We start from the raw sequence: 27,528 nt of genomic DNA, 5'->3' as shown, positions 1-27,528 counted from the left end.
GTACATAAGCTACCTAAGGTAATATCTTTATACATGCTACAAACAAGAAAACCACCTCAGAAACACTGGCTCAAGGTTACTCAACTAAGGGATACAGATAATATTTAAACCTATATCTTCCTAATTCAAGCTCCAAAGCTTTTCCCATTATACCACAACTGCCTATTCAAAGAAGGTAAGTGTTAACATGAAAAGTGTGCTTAGGTAAGTAATTCTGTTATTCAGGTATATCCCTCCTCTTCCAAAAAGGAACCAAGGCAGTTCATGGAAACTTTAACCCTACAAGAAAAAAAGGTAGAAATAAAAACTGAGGCAAGGGAAAATAAGGGTTAAAAATAAAAGTTACTCTATAAAAAAAGGACAGAAGTCCTGAATGCTTTGCCCTAGATGAATTACTAATTACTAATTTGTTTCTTGATTTCTAAGATGCCACAGTAGAGATGGAAAGGAAACCAAAATGTCTTTTATAAAATTCACAGTAATAAAATAATAAAGGAAAACAACTGCTCAGAAACCTAGCTTTCCCTAGTACTATGACCAAGGGGAATATTTAATGGAAGTTCTCATAAGGGAGGGTTCTATGTGATATAGTTAACAATGTCCTTATAAATATCCTAATAATTAAAACATTAACTCAATGGAATAATGCCAAAACTCAAGTCATTATATTTAATTCTTTAAGTATTGCAACCCTTATATGATCCAAGTACTACTGTGGCTCAATGAAACAAGTTTTTCTTTAAAAGCAAAATATCGGGGCGCCTGGGTGGCTCAGTCATTAAGCGTCTGCCTTCAGCTTAGGTCATGATCCCAGCATCCTGGGATCGAGCCCCATGTCAGGCTCCCTGCTCGGCGGGAAGCCTGCTTTTCCCTCTCCCACTCCCCCGTTTGTGTTCCCTCTCTCGCTGTGTCTCTATTTGTCAAATAAATAAATAAAATCTTAAACAAAAAAAAAAAAGGCAAAATATCCTGGGCACCTGGGTGGCTCAGTCCTTTAAGCATCTATCTTCAGCTCAGGTCATGATTCCAGGGTCCTGGGATAGAGTCCCATAGTGGGAATCCCTGCTCAGCAGGGAGTCTGCTTCTCCCTCTACCCTTCCCCCTTGCTCATGATCTCTCTCGCTCAAATAAATAAATAAAATCTTTTTAAAGCAAAATATCTTTTTAAACAACTAACAGAAAACTTCAATTTAAAAAAAATTTAAAGGGGTGCCTGGGTGGCTCAGTCAGTTAAGCATCTGCCTTCAGCTCAGGTCATGATCCCAGGATCCTGGGATAGAGTCCCACAGCGGGATCCCTGCTCAGCGGGGAGTCTGCTTCTCCCTCTGCCCCTCCCCCCCCATGCTCTCTCTCTCTTGCTCTCTCTGTCTGAAAGAAATAAATCTTAAAAATGAATAAAATAAAAAATAAATTTTTAAATTAAAAAAACTAACAGAGGGGCACCTGGGTAGCTCAGTCAATCGTCTGCCTTCGGCTCAGGTTGTGATCCCAGGGTTCTGGGATCGAGCCCTACATCGGGCTCCCTGCTCAGCGAGGAATCTGCTTCTCCCTCTCCCTCTGCCTGCAGCTCCCCCTGCTTGTGCTCTCTCTCTGTCGAATAAAGAAATAAAATCTTAAAAAAAAAAACTAGCAGAACAAGCCATTGTAATGAATACACGTTTTATACTATATAATAAAAGCTCCTTTAATTTTAACCTTCAAAATATTTCATCTTAATTAGGTAAGATAAAAAACAAGGGTTATGATTATTAGCAAATAAAATATTATCTAGATGCCATAATTTTCAAATTCTTAGTCTTAAAATGTAATATTCAACATATGAAAGGTTAAGAGTACAGGCCCTGGAGCAATGGCTTTGACAAGGGGTATTACTTTCCTCTGCAGCAGGTTCTTTCAAGGTAAATACAAGACACAAAGAAATTTCTCATATTACTTAAAAGTTACTATAAAATGGGCTGGCATGACCCCCCAAAAATGGGTCTAGAAGGACAGTGCTGTGTATTATAATTAGTACTCAAGAAATGCTTAAAAATAAATGAGTGAATAGTATGATATTGGGCTTAAAAAAATTATTTTTTTAAGTTTTTTAAATTTATTTGAGAGAGTGAGTGAGTGAAAGGGAGAGAGCACAAGCAGGGGGAGGAGCAGAGGGAGAGGGAGAAGCAGACTCCTCACTGAGCAGGGAACGCGATGCAGGGCTCGATCCCAGGACCCTGAGATCATGACCCAAGCTGAAGGCAGACACTTAACTGACTGAGCCACCCAGGTGCCCCAAGGGCTTATAAAAAAATTTAATTGATCCATGTAGCTACTAACCATAAAGAAACCAAAGAGAATATATTTTACAGAATTATACCAACTGAAACTACAGCATCATTTATTTCCAAGCTTTCATATCATTTTCTAGGGCATAAAATGTCACTCCACCTTCAATCTCTACCTGTAAGGTTAGCTTCTATTCTCCCAAATATCATAAATCAATGTATTTAATGACTGCTATAAACCATGTGATAACTTTCTTCCATTAAATCATCCAAGTGACTGGTCTACATTGAGAAAAAACAAGGAACAATACCATTATATGTTTAGAAAACTATGTGATGCTTCTTTTAAAAAGCATGCAAGGGCACACTGTTTTGCTTCTTCAGGTGTACCTCACATTACAAAACACTGAATAAACCTCAATGGAATGAACTATGTGTAGCTTCTCAAACTACAACCCTAAATGCTTTTTGCCAATGCATTTATCCTTTATAAGCAATCTCACCAAGATATATTTTGGAGAGAAAAGATGAATCAACACTCACTAAATGAACCTCTTGGACTCTTTTATAGAGCAAGAAAAGCATAGTTCATCAGTATAAAGAAGGGAAAAAAATGATCTCCCTTTTAAATTCCAATTACATTAATCTGAAGTCACTTCACCAACCTTATCTTATAAATATATACTTATACAAATATATGTATGTATGCATACACACACACACACACACACACACAAATATGCATGAGCTTTCCAGTTGGATTGAAAAATCTCCTAAAAATGAATACTGGTACAAAAATTAAACGTATATCCTACATTCTTGTAAATGGGATTGATCATAACTTGCTCAAGAGGGAAAAAAATCTGTTGTAATCAAAGTTGAAATGTGCTAATTTGCTCTCCAATGATATTAATGAGCTCACTCAATATATTTGCAAATCATTAGCCATTCTGAATACTAAGTATTCTTAGGTATAATCAACCATATTTCCAAAGGATTACCAAAAACATGAAGGTAATATGAATATTTTTATTTTACAAGGACTACATATTAAAAAATAGAAACTTGAGAAAAATCCACCTGTAGTCAAGCAAATTTGCTGTTTGATTTGATTTCACCAAAACTTGTATATCAGACCAATACTTACTTACAAACCAACCTAACGAACTACACTGGGGGGGAAAAAAGATGCTTTTCTGCCAATTAGTAGCTCTGAAATCACAGGAAGTCTTAAAAATCAATATAAATATTTAATACAATTTTGCTCGCCCCCAAAAGCTGTTTTTAAATCAATAGTATATCTAGCAATCACAGAAATTTAGCTCAATCACTTTATCCCTATGAAAAATGGCAATGGTTGGATTTATTATATTACTAATGACACTGATAAACTGATAAGTAAAACAAAGTCATTTGGTAAGCTTAAAATTCACTTACTTCCATACCAAACTGGTAATTATTTAGCTATTCCTAACCAATTACCTCTATCACCTAGAAGAGGAACTTTTCAAACCTGTACATCAGGTCACAGAAATTGCTACAATTGCTATAAATCAAAACTAAGAAAAGACTTCTTTATAAGTATCATTTATAAATGAAAGATGCAAACTGTAAGGGACCAACATATAGATATTATACATTTAATCAAAATACCTAAAATAACATGAAAATACAGCAGAGACTATATCACAAATTGAATGTAAATAATATCAGGTTTAAGTTCAGAAAGGTATTTCCTTATATTAACTGACTAAATTAGATTACTCTTAAATAATACATTAAAATATTTGAGAAAGCACTGTTTTTACCAGTTCATCAATGACCTCTTCAGAAATTTACTTGATTAAAAACAAGTAAAAACTGAACTATTTATTGTTCAGGCATATATACATATGTAACAAAATGGGAAAAATGATAAACATAAAATTCAGGATAGTGGTTACTTCTAGTTACCTGTAAAGGGGAGTCAGAGATGAGAAAAGGGAGGATACATGGGTAAATGAAAGTTACTGGCAATACACTAGTTCTTACTTTAAGACAGGAGGTTCTTGAGTAAATGTTAAATAATTTTTAGATAAATTAACTTTTATAAGAAAATAAGATCACTCATGGACCAATTATGATAGTATGCCATAAACCAAAGATTATGACTAGTAAAATTTTATGTTGCTGAGGTCCCTTTTGAAAAAACAACTGACACTTACTTAAAGAAATTTACTTTTCATAAATGTTTCTTCTTAATAGTATTAAAATATCAGCACACTCAAATCCTTTTTGCAAATATTCAGAATGAAGGGGAGACTGGAGAAATGTTCTCAAGAACCAAGTCTCCAACCAAAATTATTCTGCTCCCTAACTCAGAGTAACATTATCATATTGGTTTCAATTTGCAGTCCTTCGGAGGCTGTTCAGGGCAAACATGTTAAAAATGTTATACTGCTGTACACCTAAAACTTACATAATTTTTAAAAAAAGTAAAAAAATGAGTCTAATTGTATTTAAATGTGTGATGCATCTGTACTAAAACTTGTTAAATTTCAAAAAGCTTCAGGACTAGATACAGAATCTTAACTTATAAGACATTTTATTCCAAATAAAATAAAATAAAAAATTATAATACATCTTATTAAAAAAAATAAAAAGAACTCCTAAGTCAAATTCCTTTAAAAAAACTTAAACATATTTATGATAATTTATAAGCAAAGTTTGTTTAAAAGCCAAATCAGAAATATCAGTAGTTAGGAGTATGCTCAAATATATTATTCTGAAATTTCTCAAGCATAAAATATATTTATAGCTAAGAGTAGTCTAGAAGCCAAATATTAATTTAATACGAAGGTAATACAACATACTATATATTATATTTTATATTCTTTTATAACTCTAAATGTATAAAGGAGAAAGATTTAGGTTATCTAAGAGTATCAAAAACAAATATAAGAGTTCATGAAAAGATGTACAGTCAGACAAATTATTAGATTAAAAATCACTTTTAAAAGGCTGAGGCACTAAGACTCTTTATTCTTCTTACTCAAAAATCAGTAATTCTAAAAAAAATCTTATTTCTAGAATTTGAGGACAAAATGACTTAACTACTTATAAAATGAATGAAATTCAGCAGTATTTAAAAAACTGAAAGTTAAGACAATGAAAACTAGTAGAGATTAAATCTTTGCTATTAATGTAAAAGAAAACATAATTGAAATTTTTAGAAATATGTCTCAATTGTCAATTTATCAACACAGCAAGCTAATGAAAGATAAAAATAGCATCCTTCTTCTGGATTAGTCATATGCTGTCTAAAGATGAAAGGGCATAGAAAAAGAACCATACATACAAAACCTCAATGAGATTCTCTTTACATTTTCTTTCAACTGACTTGATTAGAAAGGGTTACCTTAAGAGAAAATATAACAATAAGCACTTACAGAGAAAGAGTTAATTCAAACTTATTGAAATTACTTAGCGAGGTAACTTCCAAAATTTTATCATGCAGTGACCTACTATGTGCCAAGCTTAGCACTCTCCACTTTGTATTCACTATTATAATTATACAAATGCTCTGATTAAAGCTTGATGCTTGAAAGAAGAGTTTGGTGACTTCTAAAGCCTGTTCAATACTGTACTAAAACTTGTTTATTAGTACTACCTCTAAATATATAGTATTAATAAAGTTAATATGGGAAAACTTTAATATTTTATTCAACAGAGAATGACTTCTATAACTTCTAGATAATTAAAGTAAAAAATTTAAACACCCATATTGCCCAAGAACTAGGAAGTAAAAATCTTCTGTACTCCAGTTAAGCTTCCATTCTGACTCCTAATTCACTGTACATCAAAGAAAATCAACTTTCCCTGACACATAAGGACTATTCCCTTCAGTGATCAGGCAGGTGTTGAGGCCAGAAAGAGAGCCTATTTTCCACAGCCCTTTACCTTGTTTGATCACTGGTTACTTTTGATCTGACACTGCCCTCTCTCTAGTAATGACTTCCCCCTCATAGACCCTACCTCACATCTGTCAGAAAGAATAAAGGGCATCAAACTGAGACCTGACAACGCCTATGGGCCATGCGATGGGCTGCCAACTGAATGTTCCCCAGCTCCCACAATTTCCAATTCAGTTTCTTTTGTTCTGGTAGGTACAGGGTTAGGGTACCAATGACAGCAGAAAGGATTATGCAGCAACTGTGAAACCAAGCATTCTTGAATGTGTATCTTTTATCTTTGCCTCTTCATCTTCTTAAATGCTGCAAACTTCATGGTGGTTACTATGAAATACATATTCAACAAGTGCAATAGAAAGTTTGTTTAAATCCTTTTCCAGGAGAAAACAAAGGACACAATGTATTGTAATTCAACTATAAAGCTTTAAGGAAAAAGTCTCAAACCCATAGTGTGAGATTAGTAAAGGCCAGCTGTCAATGAGCATGTTAATAGTAAATGAAACCACAAAAGTTTTACGGGGACCATGATTTAGTGGATATTGTCATACACCACCTAAAAATGTAAAGATCTCCTAAAACAATGCACATATTCACAAGAAGCAATCATTTCCATTGTTAAATTAGATTCTCATATTAATCTGGTGTTAGAATAAGTTTCCCTAGTCATGTCTAAATCGTGTGCTAAGTTTATGTAATCTTTTTTTTAAAAAAGGACATTAATAATTCTAAATGCTAGAAAGAAGAAAAATCTGGTCAAGTATCATTTGGGCACCATTCTATTAGTAATTTTTCAACTGTCATCAAAATATTGCATGAGTTCTTGAGTATTCATCAATAAATAACCTTCTCCACACACATGCAAAAGGATGGATAGCTCATTATTAAGCATGCAATAAAGGGATTTATAGGAAGCAAGTTTGGAAGCCTTTAAGATCACTTTCAAGGCCAAGTCATCATCATTTTTTTTTAAGAAACAGGACTTTTCTTAACTTTTTATTAAAAGTAAGGTAAGAAGAAGAAAGTGCATGATCAATAACATATGCAAGCAAATCTAATGCATCTTTAATATTATAATGCATAAAATAAATAAATAATTAATCTTAGACATGTGTAAATACAGAATCTCAAAGATGGGAGGTAAGCATTAAGGTGATTATAAGTTGATTATAATAATTGAAAGAAGTTAGTTTCTACAACAGCTGGAGAAAGGTATGCTTTAATAGAAAGAAAAGAGAAAGGCACAAACATTTAAAGAATTAACCTGTGACACTAGACAAATGCATACACTGGAGTGAAAATGATTTACCACTATGGAAAAGATTATACATGAAATATCTCCTATTCTTATACTGATCAGCAGTCTGCACAAGTATAGTCTTCTTAAAAAAAAAAAAAAAAAAACTTCTTGACTCTGACTCTGTAATCAAAAAATATCATAATGTAAAGAAAATTAGAAAATATGACTGGTTTAAATACACTTTAATATATGAAACAGAGATGACTCCTATATGCTTGGACTAACTTTACAGCCGAAAGCCATCTAGGCATACTGGAAAAAGATATCACTTCTCGATTGAAAAATCACAATTTAATCCAAGGTTAAAATACAGTTGGCTGACCAAATACTTGCCTAATTTTTTTTTCCTTAAGTTTTCCAAATGCCACTTCAATCTCCAAGAAAAGGAAGATACAAACTGCATTATCCTAGTAAGATGCTTATTTATGCTTCTTTTTGGTTATTCTTTCCCCAGTTTTTGACTCTATAAAACCATCAGGACATTTTAAAGAACAAAAAGATAATAATATAAATGGAATCAGTTTATGAAATTAAGAACTAAGACTTTTACATAAAGTATTTTTGAAAGAATACTTGCCAGTGTCATTTATGCATAGTATATTAATCTCTAACCATGCAACATCAGTATTCTAACTAAGTTTAATACCAGATTTGCTTGGTGCATTTTGTTGGTACCAAGCAACCAAGATATTTATCAAATATTTTATTTCATCTATCTCTTTCTAATTGCAACAATAAAATCAAGCTCTTCTAAACAAACTCATCCACAGAAGCAACTTGATAACTTTCATCTTCTCAAGAACAAGTGATTAAAGTTTTAAAAAAGAAAAAAAAAAAACAAAACACAATTCCTAGCAGTCTTGGAGAGATTTTTGTTAGAGCTGTCAGAAAGCAGGGAAAAAATGCATGGTGGAAGCACTAAGGTCAAATATCCTCAATGGGATGTAAACTAAGAAATGAAATTAGCAATAAAAAAATTTTAAAGACACAGGTTTCAATGTTCACTTTTAAGAAATCATTTCCTGAAAACTACTTAATTCTTGAAGAGTTCAGACTTCTTTGGGATTTTGCTTTCTCAAGCTATCACTGACATTCTTCTGGTATGAACACTAATGAAGAATCATTTGACACTGCTACAGAATAAAGCGCATTTCACCAATTCAGTTGCTAATAAAAACTGAATCGTATGTACTAAAAGCTACACTATATATACATACCAAAGTATAAACAATCATCTTTAAAGTTTCTGACATGTGGGGACGCCTAGGTGGCTCAGTTGGTTAAGCAGTTGCCTTCAGCTCAGGTCATGATCCCAGGGTCCTAGGATCGAACCCCACATCGGCTTCCCTACTCAGCGGGGAGCCTGCTTCTCCCTCTCCCTCTGCCTCTCCCACTGCTTGTGCACTTGCACTCTCTCGCACTGTCAAATAAATAAATAAAAGCTTTTTTAAAAAAGTTACTGACATGTTTCTCATTAAAAATGCTAATTTTTAACAGCTTTCTTCCTTGTCACAAAAGTAATTTTTCCAGAACCAAATCAAAAGGACTTGAGTATAGAATGGTTCATTTTCATGAATAGTCCTTTTCAAAAACTTTACGATTTTTATGTAGAAGATCTTTAATTTTTAAGAACTCCTAAAATCTACTTAGATAAAACACTGACAAATATGGTCAGATACTAACTACATGTTGAAAAAAAGACATGATCATTCCCATTTACAAGGAGATTACATGATTAAACTAAGGCCTTGAAACCTACAACAAGGTATCAATGGATTAATAAGAAATTATAAAATACAGGAAAGGCTGATAGTATAAGGGAAAGTAATAAATGTGGTAGAATTCTTAAAGTTTGACAAAAAATAATATTTAACTGAGCTTGAACGTATTAAACATTTATTAGAAGAAAGACGATAAAAAATGAAGAGTAAATAGACAAGAATGTAATGAGAAGAGCGATTAGTAACTGGAAAATTCCTTGAAGTTAGCCATTTCAGATTTCTGAAATGATAAAAATAGTATTTTATCAAGAGCATTCCTGGATTATGGATGTGAAAAATAAAAGGTCAATCTTTGGAAATGTCTTAGGTCATGACTGAATTCAGTAGAATATATGTCTTTACCTTTCACACTGTTTTGCATTAAGTTCTTTACTCATAAGCTTAAAACAACTGTAATTTATGGAATATATACTAGATCACATAATAGAACTGCCCACAATTATATATAATGAGAAAAATACTTATTAATACATCAACAGTAGAGGTGCATGTACATGTGCACAAAATTATGTCCTGCAACGCCTTAACACATATGAAATATCAAACTACTCAAGGTAATATTCAAATATTTAAAGTTAACATTAACCTAGTAAGAAGACTGGAAATATATTTTGACTCCCCATTCAGAGAATCTACAAATCAAAACTTAACCTAATTCTACCATGTTCTCAGATGAGTCAAAATAAAAAGCTAAAATAACATCATGCAAATAATTTTACAATCTGTATGCATTCAGATAGGCATTTAAGCAATAATGAACATAAATAAACTACTTCCTCTTTATTTTCTCAAAGATATACTCAGTAAAAGTAAAATAATCACCCAAATTTAGTTCAACTAGAAAGACTCTGATTTATAACTACTTTTCTTTGAATTACACATTCTCAATATATCCATTTATATACCGTATTAAAGTGAATGATAAAGATCCAGATTTTATGCTTAAATCAAAAACAGTCCATGAAAACCTGGTAATAGACACTGTAAATTTTCTATCGCCAAGAACTCCCCTGAAGTAATCCACTTCTATCATATTTTAGAAACCCAAAATAGTGAAGTACAGTAGCTACTAAAGAAAAATACTATATTGATATTTTCTGTGATCTAAATTTGATGTGGCTACACAAATAAGATGCAATAAGAGAGTTTAAAAAGTAAGTACATACCAAATTGGACAACCTTCATCTGGCTTTTCAAATTCTCAACTACTAAAAACCAGAAGGTACAGTCCAAGGAAAAGAATTTACCCCAATACTCTCATGACGATTCATCCTTCTACTGCCCAGCAGGCAACTTCATGTTTAGACTTTTAACAAGAACTTCAAGAAAGACAGCAAAGGAAGACAACCTCAGTAATAAGAATGGGCAAAGTCTGGTAGCAGGAATACGAACAGTACTTACCACACAAATTACCTAGACAGACCTTTTGCCTGAAGACAGGATCACTGCTGAAAGCCCAAGTGGCATAGCACTTTTATGACAACTTATCTTTTTGATAGTAACTGTAAAAAAAATGCTGGAAAAGCATCCTATCACCTGGTAGCCAAATTCAACTACAGTTTGTAAATGATATTCAGAAAGGTAAATCTAAAAATACAAACAAAAAATAAAACTGAACCCACTAATTCTTTCCCCCTTAAGCTTAACCACTAAAATAATAAATGGGACTAAGTCTCGGATATCCTAAGACCTTAGCACTTCGTTACTGTGGAAAAATAAAAACGCAAGCCAAAACTTCTCTCTAGATCCAAACAATACATCTTACTTGTTGACTGACAGTCTAGAAAGGTAGTTGAAGAACATGTGCTCATAAATGACAGGCTTAATGCACTCCCAGGATCCCAATGCATCCAATGCTATAAAATTTCTATTTGTTAAGTCTAATGACTAGGCTCTTTATCTCAATCCACTATCTCCTGTTACCAACACTTGAGCACAAACCCTAGGGCACTTTCACACTTATATCTGAGAGATAATTTGATTTGCTCCAAATCTTTGATTTTTTAAACATGAGGTGCTAAAAGAAAGTAAACAAAAATTACATCTTTTTTTAAAAAAATAATATCTAAAGTAAAGAATATGTAAGTGGAAAATAACACCAGCAAAAGAATTGCAACACTAGAAATAACCTACCAACTATAAATTTTAAACCCAAAACAAGCTGGATATTTTTAGTAATCTAGAATTTCATCCAGAAAAAAAATTTTTTAAAGACTATGTAAATACCATTTGGAGTCTCCCATTTTTAACCATAATAAATTCTGCATTGTCAACACTGGAATATCTGTATTGGAACTTTTAATAATAGGTTAGCTTCCTCCTGAGATGCTATTTGCATTTGAGCAACTCCTATCATCACTTGATAAGTCCCAAGTTTGTGAACTAATTTTAATTTTACTAAACTAATACAATTAGGCAAGTAAATATGCTGGGCAAAAAATTACTGCATTTTGAATAAAAATTCTTTGGATATTATCCAAACTCACTGCCTGTCCTCCATGCCACACTGGTACACAGGGAAGGAAAAAGTACACACACCACACACAAAATACATACACACACACACACACACACACTCTTTTTTTTTTAAGATTTTATTTATTTATTTATTTGACAGAGAGAGACACAGCGAGAGAGGGAACTCAAGCAGGGGGAGGGGGAGAGGGAGAAGCAGGCTTCCCGCGGAGCAGGGAGCCCAATGTAGGGCTCGATCCCAGGCCCTGGGATCACACTCTTTATGGTTTTCTATGCCTTTCAAATGATGGAATACAATTCATTTATGTTCTTACCAAAATACCTGATAAAGATACCCAGAGGAGTATACTTTTGATGACACTAAGTAATGTATAGAATTGTTGAATCACCTCATTGTACACCTCAAACTAATATAACATTGTATATCAACTATAGTGGAATTAAAATAAAAAACTCAATAAAATTTTTATGATTTTTTTAAAAAGAGAAAGTAATTTTAAAAAACATAAAAGAGGGACCCCTGGGTGGCTCAGTCGTTAAGCGTCTGCCTTCGGCTCAGGTCATGATCCCAGGGTCCTGGGATCGAGTCCCACATCGGGCTCCTTGCTCAGTGAGGAGCCTGCTTCTCCCTCTCCCTCTGCTGCTCCCCCTGCTTGTGCTCTCTCTCTCTGACAAATAAATAAATAAAAATCTTTAAAAAAAAAAAAACATAAAAGAAAGGATACCCACAGGAAAAAGATAACAATAGATTAAAAAGAAATAGGGTAAGCTCTAGTAAAGAATATATAATGAGTAAAAACATACTTATTCTTCAGATTGAAATATCTGCCAAATAACATTTTAACTTTGTTTTTCAAATTATTTGTCTGCCAAATAACTTTTGCTTTTAGTTAAAGTGGGTCTTTCAAATACCATTCAACAAAATAAAACTAATTTTATTAACAGTCAGAATGTACAAGTCCATGTAATTCTGACAAGAATATAAATTATATTCTAGTGGCTCAGAATTGCATGTTGTTAAAAGAAACCATCCTAGAAAATACTCCTTTAGTATATTAATGACTTTGGCTGGATACATTTGATATATAAAGAATGGTATCACTAATATAGTATCTAGATCAAAGAAATTTACTTATGTGAGAAGTCAGAAAACTATTGACTCTGAAATCTTTAAGCTATTTTTCAAGCTTTTATTTATATACTTAAATCCATCTTCTTTTTAAAGCATATTCCCAAAATACTTGAAAAAATACATTTTAAAAGTATGTTCAATTCAGTAGTAATCCATCTGTCACTAAACCAACATTTATTGAAAGTCTATTATGTGCATGATGAGGGGGAATGGATAAAAGAATACTAGATACTCCCTGCCCTCAAAAGAGTTGACAATCTATCAAGATAAACCTGCAAACCATGATTTCAATTACTCATGAAGAGCAATTTGGCATGATGTAGTAAAAATTTGAAAATATACATATCTTAATTACTTCTAGGTATAGATCCTAGAGAATTCTTACAGATAAGCGCAGGAGACTTACACAAGGATTTTACAGCAACACTGCCTATAACAGTAAAACACTGGAAGCAATACAAGTGTCCTCCAGTAAGTAAGGAATGGATAAACAGGAGATATATACCTATATAGAATACTAACAGTTACAAAGAATGAATTACATATTCATTACGGCTGGATGTCAAAAACAACTTAAGGGAGCCTGGGTGGCTCAGTCTGTTAAGCGTCCTCCCTCAGCTCAGGTCATGATCCCAGGGTCCTGGGATGGAGCTGTGCATCGGGCTCCCTGCTCCGCGGGAAGCCTGCTTCCCCTTCTCCCTCTGCCTGCTTCTCTCTCTCCCTCTGCCTGCCACTCCTCCTGCTTGTGCTCTCTCTCTCTTTCTCTGTCAAAGTAATAAATAAAATCTTTAGAGGAAAAAAAAAACAACTCAAATGTAAAAATGCAGGGGCGCCTGGGTGCTTCAGTCAGTTAAGCATCCTACTTCAGCTCAGGTCATGATCCTGAGATCCTTGGATCGAGCCCTGCATGGGGCTCCCTGCTCCACATGGAGCCTGCTTCTCGCTCTCCCTCTGCCTGCCGATCCCCCTGCTTGTGCTCTCTCTCTGTCAAATAAAAAAAATCTTTTGTTAAAAAAAGGAAAAATGCAAATTGTATGCTGATAAATACTTTGTTAGAACAGATATTAACATTATGACATCAGATATAAACTATATATAAAACTACAAACTAAACAATACTATATTGTTCGTGGTATCTATTATGTATGTTAAAGTTTTCTTTTTAATTTTTAAAGCATTTTAGGTCAGCATAGTAGTTGTTTCTAGGAGACAGTGGGAATGACATGGGGAGCAAGACAAGAGACTTAAAGTTTATTTGTTTATTCAAAAAGAAGCAAATTTAACAAAATGTTAAACAACTGTCAACGTGTAATGGGCATATACATGTTATCACTCTTTTTGGTATTCTGTATTTTTCTTAATTTCTCAAAATTAAAAAAAAATACAAGACCCCAAAATTTGATCACATTTCACATTTGCTGAAATCCCATGCTATAATCCCCATTACCTAGAAACATACAAATTCCTTAGCATGACACTCAGAAGTCTTATCCTGATTCCAACCTTCCTTTACAGACCCAAATATGAACACTTCCCCCTGTCCTGCCTATAAAACTAATCTTACTTTAACACCTACAACATATTAAACATTCCGCATATTTTCCCCCAGTGCCTTGTCTTTGTTAGTACTGTTTCCCACAATTGCAATCACCCGAAAAAATGTTCACCTGCACCATAATCATCACAACACTATATATAGTTCAAAACCCATTTCAAATGTCACCTACTATTTACAGGATTTCCAGATTCTTCTCTTATCTCTTATATAAGTAACTACTTTTGTAATTGGCATTTCCATAGCACTTTCTAACTAGACAGGGATCTCCTCCCTTTAGCAGTATAACTTAATTTCTCAACACTTCTCATAGAGCCTGGCACATGTTAGATATTCAAATTCTAAATGAACTGAATGAACATCTGAAACAACATTAAGGAACAGAGTAGAAAATTATCAGTTCATTGATTCATTCAAATTTCTTTTAAATCTGGACAAAAATGAAATGGTATTTAGCTTCTGAATACAAATTTCACAAAATATATAAAATACTATGATTTTACAAAGTAAAAGGCAATTCTACTATTAAAGTTAATTATGTTCATATTCATATAGGATTAAGATGAATATTAAACGCCATCTTTAAAACAGTTTTCCTTTGATAATTTTACTAATTTTCCTGGAAAAGATTTCAATATGTCTCCATTGGTATGTCCCCTGAAATCAGTTATCATCCTAGCAAAAAGATCTGCTTCTTTTCTACTCATGCTAATAATTAACTTCTTCCTTTGATGTCTCAGAGCACCTGTCAGTAAGTGTTTTAAAGGGGGATAATGTCTTTTGGAAATTACTGCACGGTTAAAAAGCAAATAGATTAGCTCCATCTGTGATTTCCATGAAAGGGCTTGAGGACAGAAATTTGGGTATCTAACAGATCTGGGTTACAATCTTGACTCTGACACTTACTTGTTGTTACTTAACCTCTCTAGGTCTCAATTTCCTCATCTGTAAAATAGAATAAAAATAGACTGCCTCATATGATGGTTCTGAGGATTAATTATGTAAAACTGCATACTGCGTGACACATTATACTCAAAAAGTAATTATTAAATATTTTTAAATATCAACAAATGACAGCAAAATCCTGAAATGTAGCATTCAATAATTAGATAAAGTTCTGTATCTTTAGGTCACCTTCTTTAGAGTGCCACATTCATGCACCAGTGTTTACTGGAAACTACCACTCTGGATGAAGTAAATGCCTAATCCATTAAGAGAGGAAAGGGTGGTGCCTGGGTGGCTCAGTCAGTTAAGCATCCAACTCTTGATTTCAGCTCAGGTCATGATCTCGGGGGTGTGAGATCGAGCCCCACATCAGGCTCCACGCTGGGAGCATAGAGCCTGCTTAAGATTCTCTCTCTTCCCCTCGCCCTTTCCCCCCACCCCCACTTCTCTCCCTCTTTAAAAAAGAAAAAAAAAAAAAAAAGAGGGTAAGGGACAATGAAGGCAAATATCTACCCTAGGAGATTTGGAAGTTGAAATGAGTATTTAGAAAAGGGAATCCCTCACAAATGAAAATTAAAATTTAAGTCTGGGATTACAAGTAAATTCACTACACAAGGAGTGTTTGAGAAATAAGATAGAAGAAATGCAGTGGGGGAATTGATGGGAAGAGGGGGACTAAATCCCTTAATATATTAATTCTAAGTTGAAAAGCAAAAGAGTCAGGGAACACAAGCCTTAATATAATGTTGAATTAGCTACTGCTATTTAAATTCTGATGCAAATGTTTACCTTACACACCAGCTGATGATAATAACATGGCTACCAGTGTATTTACTTAGCTGCTGCAACAACCTCAAATCACACCAAGCAGCAAAGAGGAATGAAACTGTGAATAGCTAAAGGGTGAAATCAGAATACAGTAGGTAATATTAGGCAGTGACAGCCCAATTCAAATTGGTAGACTCCAGAAAGTAAACTCTGGAAGGAAAAGGAAGTAAAGTAACCTTTATTGATGACTTCCTATTTTGGGGACCATAAAACACATTTGGTACTTTACCTCTAAATCTCATTTAGTCTGGTGCTCATAAGAACATGTTTGAGGTAGCACTATATCCTTTCTGCAAACAAGGAAATGAAAGCACAAAAATTAAGATAACTAACCCAAGTCACCTGAGTAAGAAACATTAGGATCAAGGTATGAACTGAATTTAGTTCAACTCAAATAGGACGTTTGCCTCAATCACCCCTCAAAATGCTTATTACAGCCTATAAGGAGGCCTGAAGAGGTGAATTCATACATGTAAGCCTCCAAAAATATAATAAAATGAGAAACAATAAAAAACAACATCATAAAAAATGTCATGGCAACAGCCAAAGAACTCTATGAGATGTCATGTAATTATAAAACTAATAAAGTAACAATTCATCAGGAGATTGAAAAAAGAGGGATGCCTGGCTCAGTCGGTTAAGCGTCTGCCTTCGGCTCAGGTCATGATCCCAGGAACCTGGGATCGAGTCCCGCATCAGGCTCCTTGCTCAGCACGGAACCTGCTTCTCCCTCTGCCTGCCGCTCCCCCTGCTTGTGCTCTCTCTCCCTCCCTCTCTCTCTCTGTCAAATAAATAAAATATTTACAAAAAAAAGAAAAAAAAGTTCACAATTAACTTTCAGGACATCAAGTTTTAACCAGGAAACATTTATCACTTCCCTAAAACTTTCTAAAAATCTATTAAAAATACATTATGTGTACTAGCATCCACATAATACATTACTACTTTCTTGGTAATTCAGAAACTTATACTAGTTCACAACCCAACTCTATAGAGTAGAAGGTGTTAAAAAAAAAAAAAAAGACTAAATACAGATCTAAATAAAATATACTGACCCACACAGAAGCTATTTTTTAAATAAATTATAAAATCGTAGTACTTTAAAATGTCAGGTTGTATAATAATTGACAGATAATCCATCTGACCCCATCACAACTGAATAAGAAGATGCCCAAAGAGCTTCTCTGTCCAAATTTTAGTAAAGAAGCAGAATCTGGAGCAAGAAGAGTAAAGCAGCAAAGAGAATATACTTAAAGACATATCCAGATCATCAATAACTGTACACACAAACAAAATATGACTTAAAAATAACTTTGTAGCCAATACTACACAGAAGTGATATAAAAGCTATCACCAGAAGAAGGGAGATAGTTGTATACAATAAGCTAGAAGCTCACCATAGTTGCATTCTTTACATCTACTTCTAAAGTCTATACAACAGATTTATAGCAAATACAAAATACATCATATAGGAGCATGGTACTTGTCTCACTCAAAAATGACTGAAACAGAAATCCATTTTCTGTTGAGGAAGATTTTACATGTAAGCTCTCAATGCTTTACCTCACCATAACTCACTGAGTCTTAAAATGTGAAGTCATTCTCCTCACTTTCCACCTGAATAAAACTTCTCCCTCTAACAAACACAGGAATCCTTCCCCTAAAGTTTATCTTACTTAAATCAGTGTCACAAGTAAGAATGTTCAAATAGCTTTCTATTTTGTGTAAAATAGCAAGTTTACCTTGTAACATTCTAGATGCAACTAATATTTCAAAAATTTTAAAGAAATTTTCCTATTAAACCCATCTAAAGGACATAAATTAAAAATAAACCATAATACCTGCAGAAACTATGTACAAGCATTATATCTTTATAGTTATATCAAGGACACAAAAGCTATGTCACTGAAATATACAAAGACAATGCTGCCATCTAAAGGCCAAGACAGAATATGAAAAATACGTATACTCAAATACTGCCAATATATAAGAACAGTCAACAAATACTGCCAATATATAAAAACAGTCAATTTGATACACTTTTAAAGAAACACTATGCTATTATTATTTTTAGACTATACAACCAAGCTCTAAAACTCTTGAGAAGATACAATATAATAAGAGAATTAGCAAAATAATTTCATTAATGATCGATATCTGTACAGGTCAAATTCTGTTGGCATCCTTCCAGACACAGCATTCTCCTAAATATCTCTGTTGGTTGTTAACTTAAAAAATCTTTCCTGTTTAGTGATGTTTAGTGATATTTCCTGCCTATTATTACATATGCAGTATAATTTTATAAATATATAAAAGTATATAAATATTATTTGCCTTTAACCAGACTATTTCTATTCACCCCATATAAAACATTTGTTGTTAAAGGACTAATAATAGTTCTCAGAATGAAAATAACGGAACTACTTAAAATTACAACTTTGTAAGAATTCAAATATTTCTCCTTATTTCATAAATTCTAAAATTACAGAGCAAAGCTCCTATAGGAGGATAGTTAATAATTCAATTGCTCAGTGCAAAGAGCTCAAATGATTCTAAGTTCCCCTTTCTAGAACCTTGAATTGAAGGAACTTTATTGAACTGAACTTTAAGATTTAAAACTACTTCAACTTTCCAATGAAATCAAATGTTCACTGAGTAATACTACATACAAAACCGATTCCCTTAGCATTTAAGTATATAACATCTTTTTAATGGACCACAATATTAGGGAAAAACAAATGTGAACATAAGTAGAACCTTCAAAACATATACAGTTAATTCCTTTGGGAAACTACTGACTAAAAATTTTCATATGTTAAGAAAAATGTTTCTCTGTGTTTACTCAACAAGGAAACAAATACTAACTACTCAACAAATATTCCCATTATGTGAAGAATATAAAAATTTTAAGTTGGGTTTACCATCCTTCAATTTATCTTGAGTATAAAGTGGAAACCAAAGATGACAAATACAGACAAAATGTCATAAAAATTACTAGTTTTTTAGTGCCTCCTACGGGCCAGAGTTTATATTATACAATCTAAGGACACTGTCATTTAATTCTCAGAGCTACACCCTTCAAAAACACAAGTATTAATAACCCTATCTGCAGAGGAGGTTCACAGAGCTTAAGTAACTTCCCCAAAATCACAATACAAGTGAGTGAATACCAGGTTTAAAAAATTCACTCTCTCTGACCCAGAAGACCTTATTCATTCTGCAAGATCATGCTGTTTTAAAAGAAATTGTTAAATTTGTATTAAATGTAAAGGATTTTTACTATATAATTTCAGAAAAAATATAAATTCTACTGGCAAATATAATTCTATAGAGTAACAAAAGCATTTACTTTTAATTCATAGTGCTTTGATTTTTCTAACTGGAATCTTCTTCTAAAGTAGCATTATTGGGACGCCTGGGTGGCTCAGTCATTAAGCGTCTGCCTTCGGCTCAGATCATGATCCCAGGGTCCTGGGATCCAGCCCCACATCAGGCTCCCTGCTCAGCGGGAAGCCTGCTTCTTCCTCTTCCCCTTCCCCCGCTTGTGCTCTCTCTCAAAAATAAATAAGTATTTTAAAAAATAATAAAGTAGCATTATCTTAGGGCGCCTAGGTGACTCAGTCAGTTAAGTGTCAGACCCTTGATTTTGGCTCAGGTCATGATATCAGGGTTGAGAGATCGAGCTCCGCAGCCAGCTCCGTGCTGAGCATGGAGCCTGCTTAAGATTCTCTCCCTCCCCCTCCTTCTGCCCCTCTGCCCCCACCCTCTCTCAAATAAATAAATAAATAGTAGCATTATCTCATTTGAAGTGCTGATTCTAGAGACCTTTCAAAACTTACATTAATTTATGAGATATGTTTATCAAATTTTGTAAACTAATTCCAAGGGGCAACAAAAAGATCTCTTTATTTGGGAAATACAATTAAATAGCAGGTCTCCTTTGTAAATATGCAACACCGCCTTGCCTACATTTTAAATATACTATTTCTCAACATTAAGAAATCTACTAGTGCCTCCCTAGTGACAACTTTTTCTGTTAACTTATACTATGTACCTATCATCAAAATTTAAAAGATTTGGAGTATTACTCAACCATTACAAAGATTGAAGCTCTGACACATGCTACTACATGAATGAACGTTGAAAACATTGCTAAGTGAAAGAAGCCAGACACAAAATACCAAATACTATGTAATTCCATTTCTATGAAATGCCTAGAACAGGCAAATCCATAGAGACAGAAAGTAGATTACCAGGTGCCAGGAGCTGGAGGAAGGGGGGTGGAATGGAGAGTGACAACTAATGCGCACAGAGTTCCTTTGGGGATAATGAACCTGTTTTAGAATTAGTGATGATGATTGCACAACTTTGTGAATATACTAAAAACCAATGAGTTGTAACACTTTAAAAGGGAGAATTTTATGGTATGTGTATTATATCTCAATAAAAGAAAATTAAATGGTTTTAAATATATATCATACATTAAGTGTAAATGAGCTATATATGTATGCGCTTAGAATATAAAATCTATATAACTACCAAGATTATCTGCCTCAGTTTACTAAATCCCATTTTTTACCATACTAAGTGAAAGGCTCTATTTCACATGTGTACATCTTCCTTAAAAGTAAAAAATTCTACCTAGAAGTATTACAATCCCTAGGGAATCAGAAGGAACAACAACCACGTACTTATATTTAGCAACTAAATATATTTTTTTCCAATTTACGTGAGTTAGTTCAGTGTCAGAACTTAGACAAAAACATATTAGCATATGCTAATGAGGAATTTTTAACATGCAATACCACATAAAAGCACCTACAGAGTTATAGGATCAATTTATAAAATCATTGTTTTGAGAGGATTCTTCCTTTAAGTAGTATTTGCCTCTGAACCACCAAAATAAGTGGATAAAAATTTGTAAGCTAAGTTATAAGGAAATTAAAGGTTAGAAACAAAATAAAAAACACAAGGATGATAACAAGTACTTACTAATTTGTTTTCCTGCATGTATATTCTTTGTAATTTCAGACAGCCCTTAGCTATGACGATCATGCCTTCATCTGAGATCTTGTAACACTGGCCGAAATGTATATCTTTGAGTTCTCTGCACTTTGAGCCCAGCTGTAAACAAAGAGATTTGACTGAATGCTCAGAAAATAACAAAGATAACATATTCCTAGTGGGATTTCCATATAATTTTTTTCAATAGCAATACCAAAATTAAATATAAACTACTTTTAAAATAAAACAGAATGTAGGCAATATATAACTTAAAACAGTATTATGTAAGCCTTATCATCTTCTAATTACTTCCCTGCTTCAACTACCTCATACTATATGCCTACCCAAGGTGCCTAGATTCCTTAACATTTACCTCAAATTAACATTTTTATTTCTCTTGAATCAGTTATATTGTTACACTAGTGGGGCTCAGTTCCAAGGAATAAAACAAAGGTCCAAGAAGTGAGACAAAGGTCTAATGAGTGAAAGAATATTTAATTCATTAGACTCTACTTCTACTTCTGATTACCCCAATAATTTCTCTCCATCAGTTCACCTACTCTGTGAAAAAGAAAAAAGTCTGAATATACTATAGATAATATTTTAGAGTACTTACAAAGGCAGTGCATAAACTGAAAACAAAAGGACTAATGATTTCCTGATTGAAATCCCAAATGTACCTTAAATAGTTACTGAACAGGTAAAATGTTCCCATTAAAACCATTAAGTATCACAAAGAACAAATTACATACATTTCTTTTCAAAAGCTACAGTGGAGATTAGATGAGCAAAGCAAACTATAAATGAATGCTGTTTTATGAGTATTACACATGAATAGAGTCATTTTAGAGCGAAAATAAGAAACTTATGGGGCGCCGGGGTGGCTCAGTCGTTAAACATCTGCCTTCAGCTCAGGTCATGGTCCCGGGTCCTGGGACTGAGCCCCACATCAGGCTCCTGCTTGGCAGGAGGCCTGCTTCTCCCTCTCCCACTCCCCCTGCTTGTGTTCCCTCTCACTATGTCTCTGTCAAATAAATAAATAAAATCTTAAAAAGCAAATAAAAAATAAAATAAATTTATTTAGAAAAAACCTACATATCAAATATTATCTAAAAAATTACATTAAATAATAAAACTCAGTTTTAGCAAGGATTCGAAGTGTGCAATATACCACCGGTAAGAGTGTAAATTAATACTAAAAGCTTCCTGGAGGGCTACTCAGCATAAATGAAAAAATATGACTCAGCTTTACCAAAAAATTAACTACAGAGGGATAGATAAGTGGATAGATTATGTGATAAAGCAAGCATACTAAAATGTTAATTATAGGGTAGGGGGATGGGTTAAATGGTGATGAGGTTTAAGGAGTGCACTTGTCATGATGAGCACAGGGAGATGTATGGAACTGCTGCATTACTATATTGTACACCTAAAACTAACATAATGCTGTATGTTAACTGCAATTAAAATAAAAACTTAAAAGAAATACAAAAAAAGATGTTAATTATACAATCTAGGTAGTGGATATATAGGTGTTCACTGTAAAATTCTTTTGAATTTTCTATATAAATTTTTTAATAATAAACTGTTGGAATTAAATAAAAGTATTTGGTTAAGATTTAGCTATAAGAAATTAGCAAAAGGGATTTTTTTAATAGTGAAGTATAGAAAACAACCTAAAGATACAAATTACAGTGTTTTCAGAAAACTGAATATTATACAGCCATTAAAAATGAAGTACACACTTGACAAAAATGAAAATTTTACACAAGTTTTTATAATATAATCCAATTTTTGTTAACAAATTATGCATAAATATACATACGTGCATATGTGTATAGAAAGGAGACTGAAATTACACCAAGGTGTTAACAGTGCTTTTTTCTGATTAGTGCAGTAATGCATGTTTTTTTTTTTTTCTTTTCTGCCTATCAATCTTCTCACATCTTTTTAAAAATAAATGTTACTTTAATGATTAAAGAAAACTTTCAAGTTCTAGTTTCAAGTAAAGCAATGATATGTGAATTCAGTTATTTTTCCAGGAGCACTGATATAGTTACACTATGTTATTTTCATCTAGGCCACACTATAACCAACTACATATTCCACTAGAAATGTAAACTCCATGAAGACAGAAGTTTGCCTGATAACTAACTATCCCTGCAGCCCAATGTCTCATGCTTAACTTAGCTGATACTCAGTAAATATTTGTTGAATGAATGAAAAGGCTAATCCTGGTTACGTAATGTAAAGAGGGCTCTTTGAGAAAAATGGACGAATGTGGGAAACCATGATTATGGTCTCATATACCACCATGTTCCAATCAATTCAGGAATTCTAAATTGGGTCCACAGATAGACTTCAGGGATTCCAGGAAAGCAGATGAGAAAAAGGAGTACATTTTAATTTTCATACTATCCTCTAAATGAACTCTAGCCTTTGCTTCACTTATTAATATAAACAAAAAAATCACAGTATTTTAGCAGTACATATGATTTTGTGTACTGTAATATTACTGTTGTTGCAGATATCATGAAACACCATTTTTGTTCATCAGTATTCATTATATTCATTAGATCCACTACCAGATCTTATAATGCATAAAAGCACATATATTTCAAGAACAAATGTACAATGGCACATTACTTAGACCTAAAAAGGCTGACTCCAAAGCCAACAGTGGAGAAAATGTAAAAGCAACTTGATAATCACAATAAAATTCCTCATAGGCTCACACACGTCTGTCATTGAGGATGCAGTTGGCATTAAAAACACCAGAATTCTTTAAAGTCTATTTAAAGAGTAGTTAACCACTCAGATCACCTCCCCATCACTGCAAAGTCCACTCTCCCACAAAGCAAAAAGACGAGTTCACTGGGGTCAGTAAAACACAGGGTTTTTGGACTGGGGTACTCCATGCATAGCTGACAGCAAAAGCATACTGCTAAAAACGTGGGGATGATGTGAAAGTTTATAAGGTGAAAATGAAGAAATTCAAATAAATAATTCCATAAAATGTTCCAGGATGAAATGGTATGGACTGAAAGGGCTCACTTACATGTCCAGCACAAATGACAAAAACAGACCCATGGCAAGGCAAATCAACACAAAATGTCAGAATTAAAGAGTACAAAAAAAGATTCTACAGACTTTCAGAAACAAACAGATTGCATACAAAGGGTTTGGATTAAAAAGGCTTCAAACTTCTTAATGACAACACTGAAAGAAGGCAACAGAGCAAGGCCAATCAAATTCTGAAGGAAAAGCACTTCAAACCTAGGATCCTATACTCAGGATTCAGACTATGAATTACGTGTGAGGATAGAACAGAAACATTTTCAGACATGCAAGTTCTCAAAAGATTTACCTCCCATATATTCTTTATCAGGAAGCTACTAGAATCTGTGCTCTACAAAACATAAGAGTACACCAAGAGAAAGAACATATGACATCTAATAGGATATCTAATACAACTACAAGATCAGGAGAACCTTAAAGATAATGGTAAACGTTAAGATACTCAGATGACCATTAATGCAAGAGCACTTGTATGCAAAAAGTCCAAAATAGTGCCTTCAGACTATCCCCAGAAAATCTGCTATAAGAAGATATATTTGATTAAGTATCTACATATCAATATACTAACGCAACTGTGGAAAAACTTTTAGCTCCATTTGTGTTAAGACCATTAAAAATAAGTAAACTAAAGGGGACGAAAAGACAATTGCAATATTAATGCAATAATAACAAAATTCCATAGAGAAAAAAGGTAGGTACATAATTATAAAATACAAATACCAAATATTTAATCAAAATTTAAAAGAATTATTTGGGAAGATAAGAAAATAGGATCCTAGACAAGGAAGGGTAAATAAGCTAAATTCTCATCTTCCATAGTAAGGAATCAGCCTAGGTAGCCTAAAATGGATAAATCAAGAAAATACAGATGGGCTTGGAAGGGAATTGCTTCCTTCTGAAGAAAGTCCAATTTGTCTAATTCCTTGTCTCTCCACTGATTAGTTTGTGTTTAATGAACTGGACATGTTCAGCTCATCTCTATCCTTCTTCCCCCTAGAAACAAACTGCCCATGGCAAATGAGCATCCCTTCTACATTTGCAGGCCACTCTGCTGGTCTGGCCTAGGTGATGATGAGTGGGTCTGCTGGTCAAACTCTGGAGTTAACAAGCCCATTTAACTCTATTTCTAAGCAGTATTCTCCAATCTAGCCTTTCTGAGTAATAAAGTTGATTTGATATTTTTCCTCTATCTCTATTCCTTTTTCCTTTTAATCTGTTCAGATCCTAGGAAGTAAAGAGGCCTCAACACTTAGAGCACCAACCAGGATCACTGAAATATACAACAGAATCTATACAGAAGGAGTGAATGAGGAGTGCCTGGGTGGCTCAGTCAGTTAAGCGTCTGCCTTCGGCTCAGGTCATGCTCTCAGGGTCCTGGGATCAAGCCCCACATTGGGCTCTCTGCTCAGCAGGGAGTCTGCTTCTCCCTTTGCCCCTCCCCTCCCCCCCTCCCCCCCCCCCGCTCATGCGCTCAAGCTTTCTCTCTCTTAAATAAATAAAACCTTAAAAAAAAAAAAAGGAGTGAGTAAGTATCTGGTAGGGTCTTAGACATTAGTTTGTGTAGACAGGTTGGCAGAGTCTCATGTTAACACATGTAAGTCACACTGTTGCAGCCTACAAGAACGTTTTAAGCTGATTACCTGGTATTTTGACCTTAACAAGTGTCTTTGATGGACTTATACACAAACAAGTGACTTTCCATGTAAGTAGGGGCTACATGGGTAGCCATACACAAATAAGAACGATGTGGATGGCTTCAACAGACATTAGCAGTAGGAGAGCCCCAGAAACTTATCAGAAAAGAGTGTCTCAGGGAATAATTACTGTCATTTATTCTCACTGCAGAAACTGATGTTCTATTCTAGACATCATCACTGGGCATGAGAGACAAGACTGCATTTCCATGAGTGCCTATCTGAACTAATCACATTACCCCAACTATAAATGTCCTAGGGTTCCAACTATCCAGTCATTGGAGAATCAATCATTTTATCCAGTATATTCCCCAGTTTTGCTAATGTTGTTCAGATCTCTCAATGCTGCAACTGTCTTGTCCATTGTCCATAGGAAAACATTCAGAGGGCATCAACCAAGCCTTATATGCATATCCCTGTCAGCATGCCCTAAATTTAGTTCAATCAGTCCTCTACCTAAAAACCATAGAAGGGATATATAACTCTTCTAGGTATGGAATTCTCTATTCAGAAAGACTGTGCTAGAGACATTAAAGCTCTGGCCCTACCAAGATGGAGAGTCCTGGCTACCAGATGAGGTACCAAAAAGGTGGTACTATGGCGTAAGAACCAACCTCCAGTAAAGGACTATTCTAGATTATTCAAGTTAAAGACCTTGGACTTTCCACAAATATACCATATGAAAGCATAAAACTCAGTATAAATAAGATCAAGATCATCATACAATAATAGTAATGCCTAAAAAAAAAAAAAAAATCAACCTGCAGTTTCCAGTCTAGCATGTGAGGAACTTAGAAGTCACCACTCCATACTAACAACCAGTAAAAAGCTTAACAAACTGAAAAATCAACAACTCTTCTTAGAGAAGTGAGGTTACAAAGAAAACCTCTGTCCCCGAAATTGGAGGGACAAAAAGGTGGACACAGAAAAACAACTTACCAGAGCAGAAATCCACTAGAAGAAACCCCCACAGGAACCAGTGCCAAGGTAGAAAACCCTAAATTATAATCCATCTCCTTCTGTATCAAGTAAATAGTTTACCCTCATTAATTCTTATCCCAGCAAAAATCAGTACCTAAAGGATCTACAAACACCTCAAAATTATCTCCATATTACTTTCTACCTTACCAGAGAACACTGTGAAATGTTAACTACTCATCATCAGATAAAAATACCTATCTGGTTGATATTGACTAGATGAGTATCACCACTTACCTTGGTTGGGTACTGGGAAACTGCTGCTTGTGGGCCTTCCAGGTAATGGAAATTATCAACCTTGTGGAATTTTAGCTCCAACCACACCTCTCCATTCTCACCCAGCCTGCCCTTCATTGCTACTTGTATCTGGCATTCATACCAGGTATAGTCCTAACTCTCACTCTTCACCCAAGTAAATGGTCTTATGGACCTAAGACATAGAACCCAAGTATATCATTTAAGAAGTTGTGAATTTTTACCAACATCAGTTCAGTATCTGGGTACCTATAAAAGGTAAAAGTCAGATGAATAGTGATAGAAGACCCCT

The 27,528-nt window shown here is 34.0% G+C and overlaps 1 protein-coding gene across 3 annotated transcripts in view; it reads right to left on the bottom strand.

Moving 5' to 3' along the window:
- The window catches only part of FBXL17 (F-box and leucine rich repeat protein 17), a 510,677-nt gene that overhangs the window by 447,382 nt on the left and 35,767 nt on the right, over nucleotides 1–27,528 (bottom strand). For 2 of the 3 annotated variants that reach the window (XM_078066951.1, XM_078066950.1), the window contains exon 4: nucleotides 21,220–21,351. The exons of the other annotated variant lie outside the window; for it this stretch is intronic. In XM_078066951.1, the coding sequence (XP_077923077.1) occupies nucleotides 21,220–21,351 (132 nt within the window). The remainder of the gene's footprint in view (nucleotides 1–21,219; nucleotides 21,352–27,528) is intronic. 3 annotated transcript variants of the gene reach the window in all.

The sequence above is a fragment of the Halichoerus grypus genome, chromosome 2, assembly GCF_964656455.1.
Source record: "Halichoerus grypus chromosome 2, mHalGry1.hap1.1, whole genome shotgun sequence".
Lineage (NCBI taxonomy): Eukaryota > Metazoa > Chordata > Mammalia > Carnivora > Phocidae > Halichoerus > Halichoerus grypus.
This window is presented reverse-complemented; position numbering and strand designations above follow the sequence as displayed.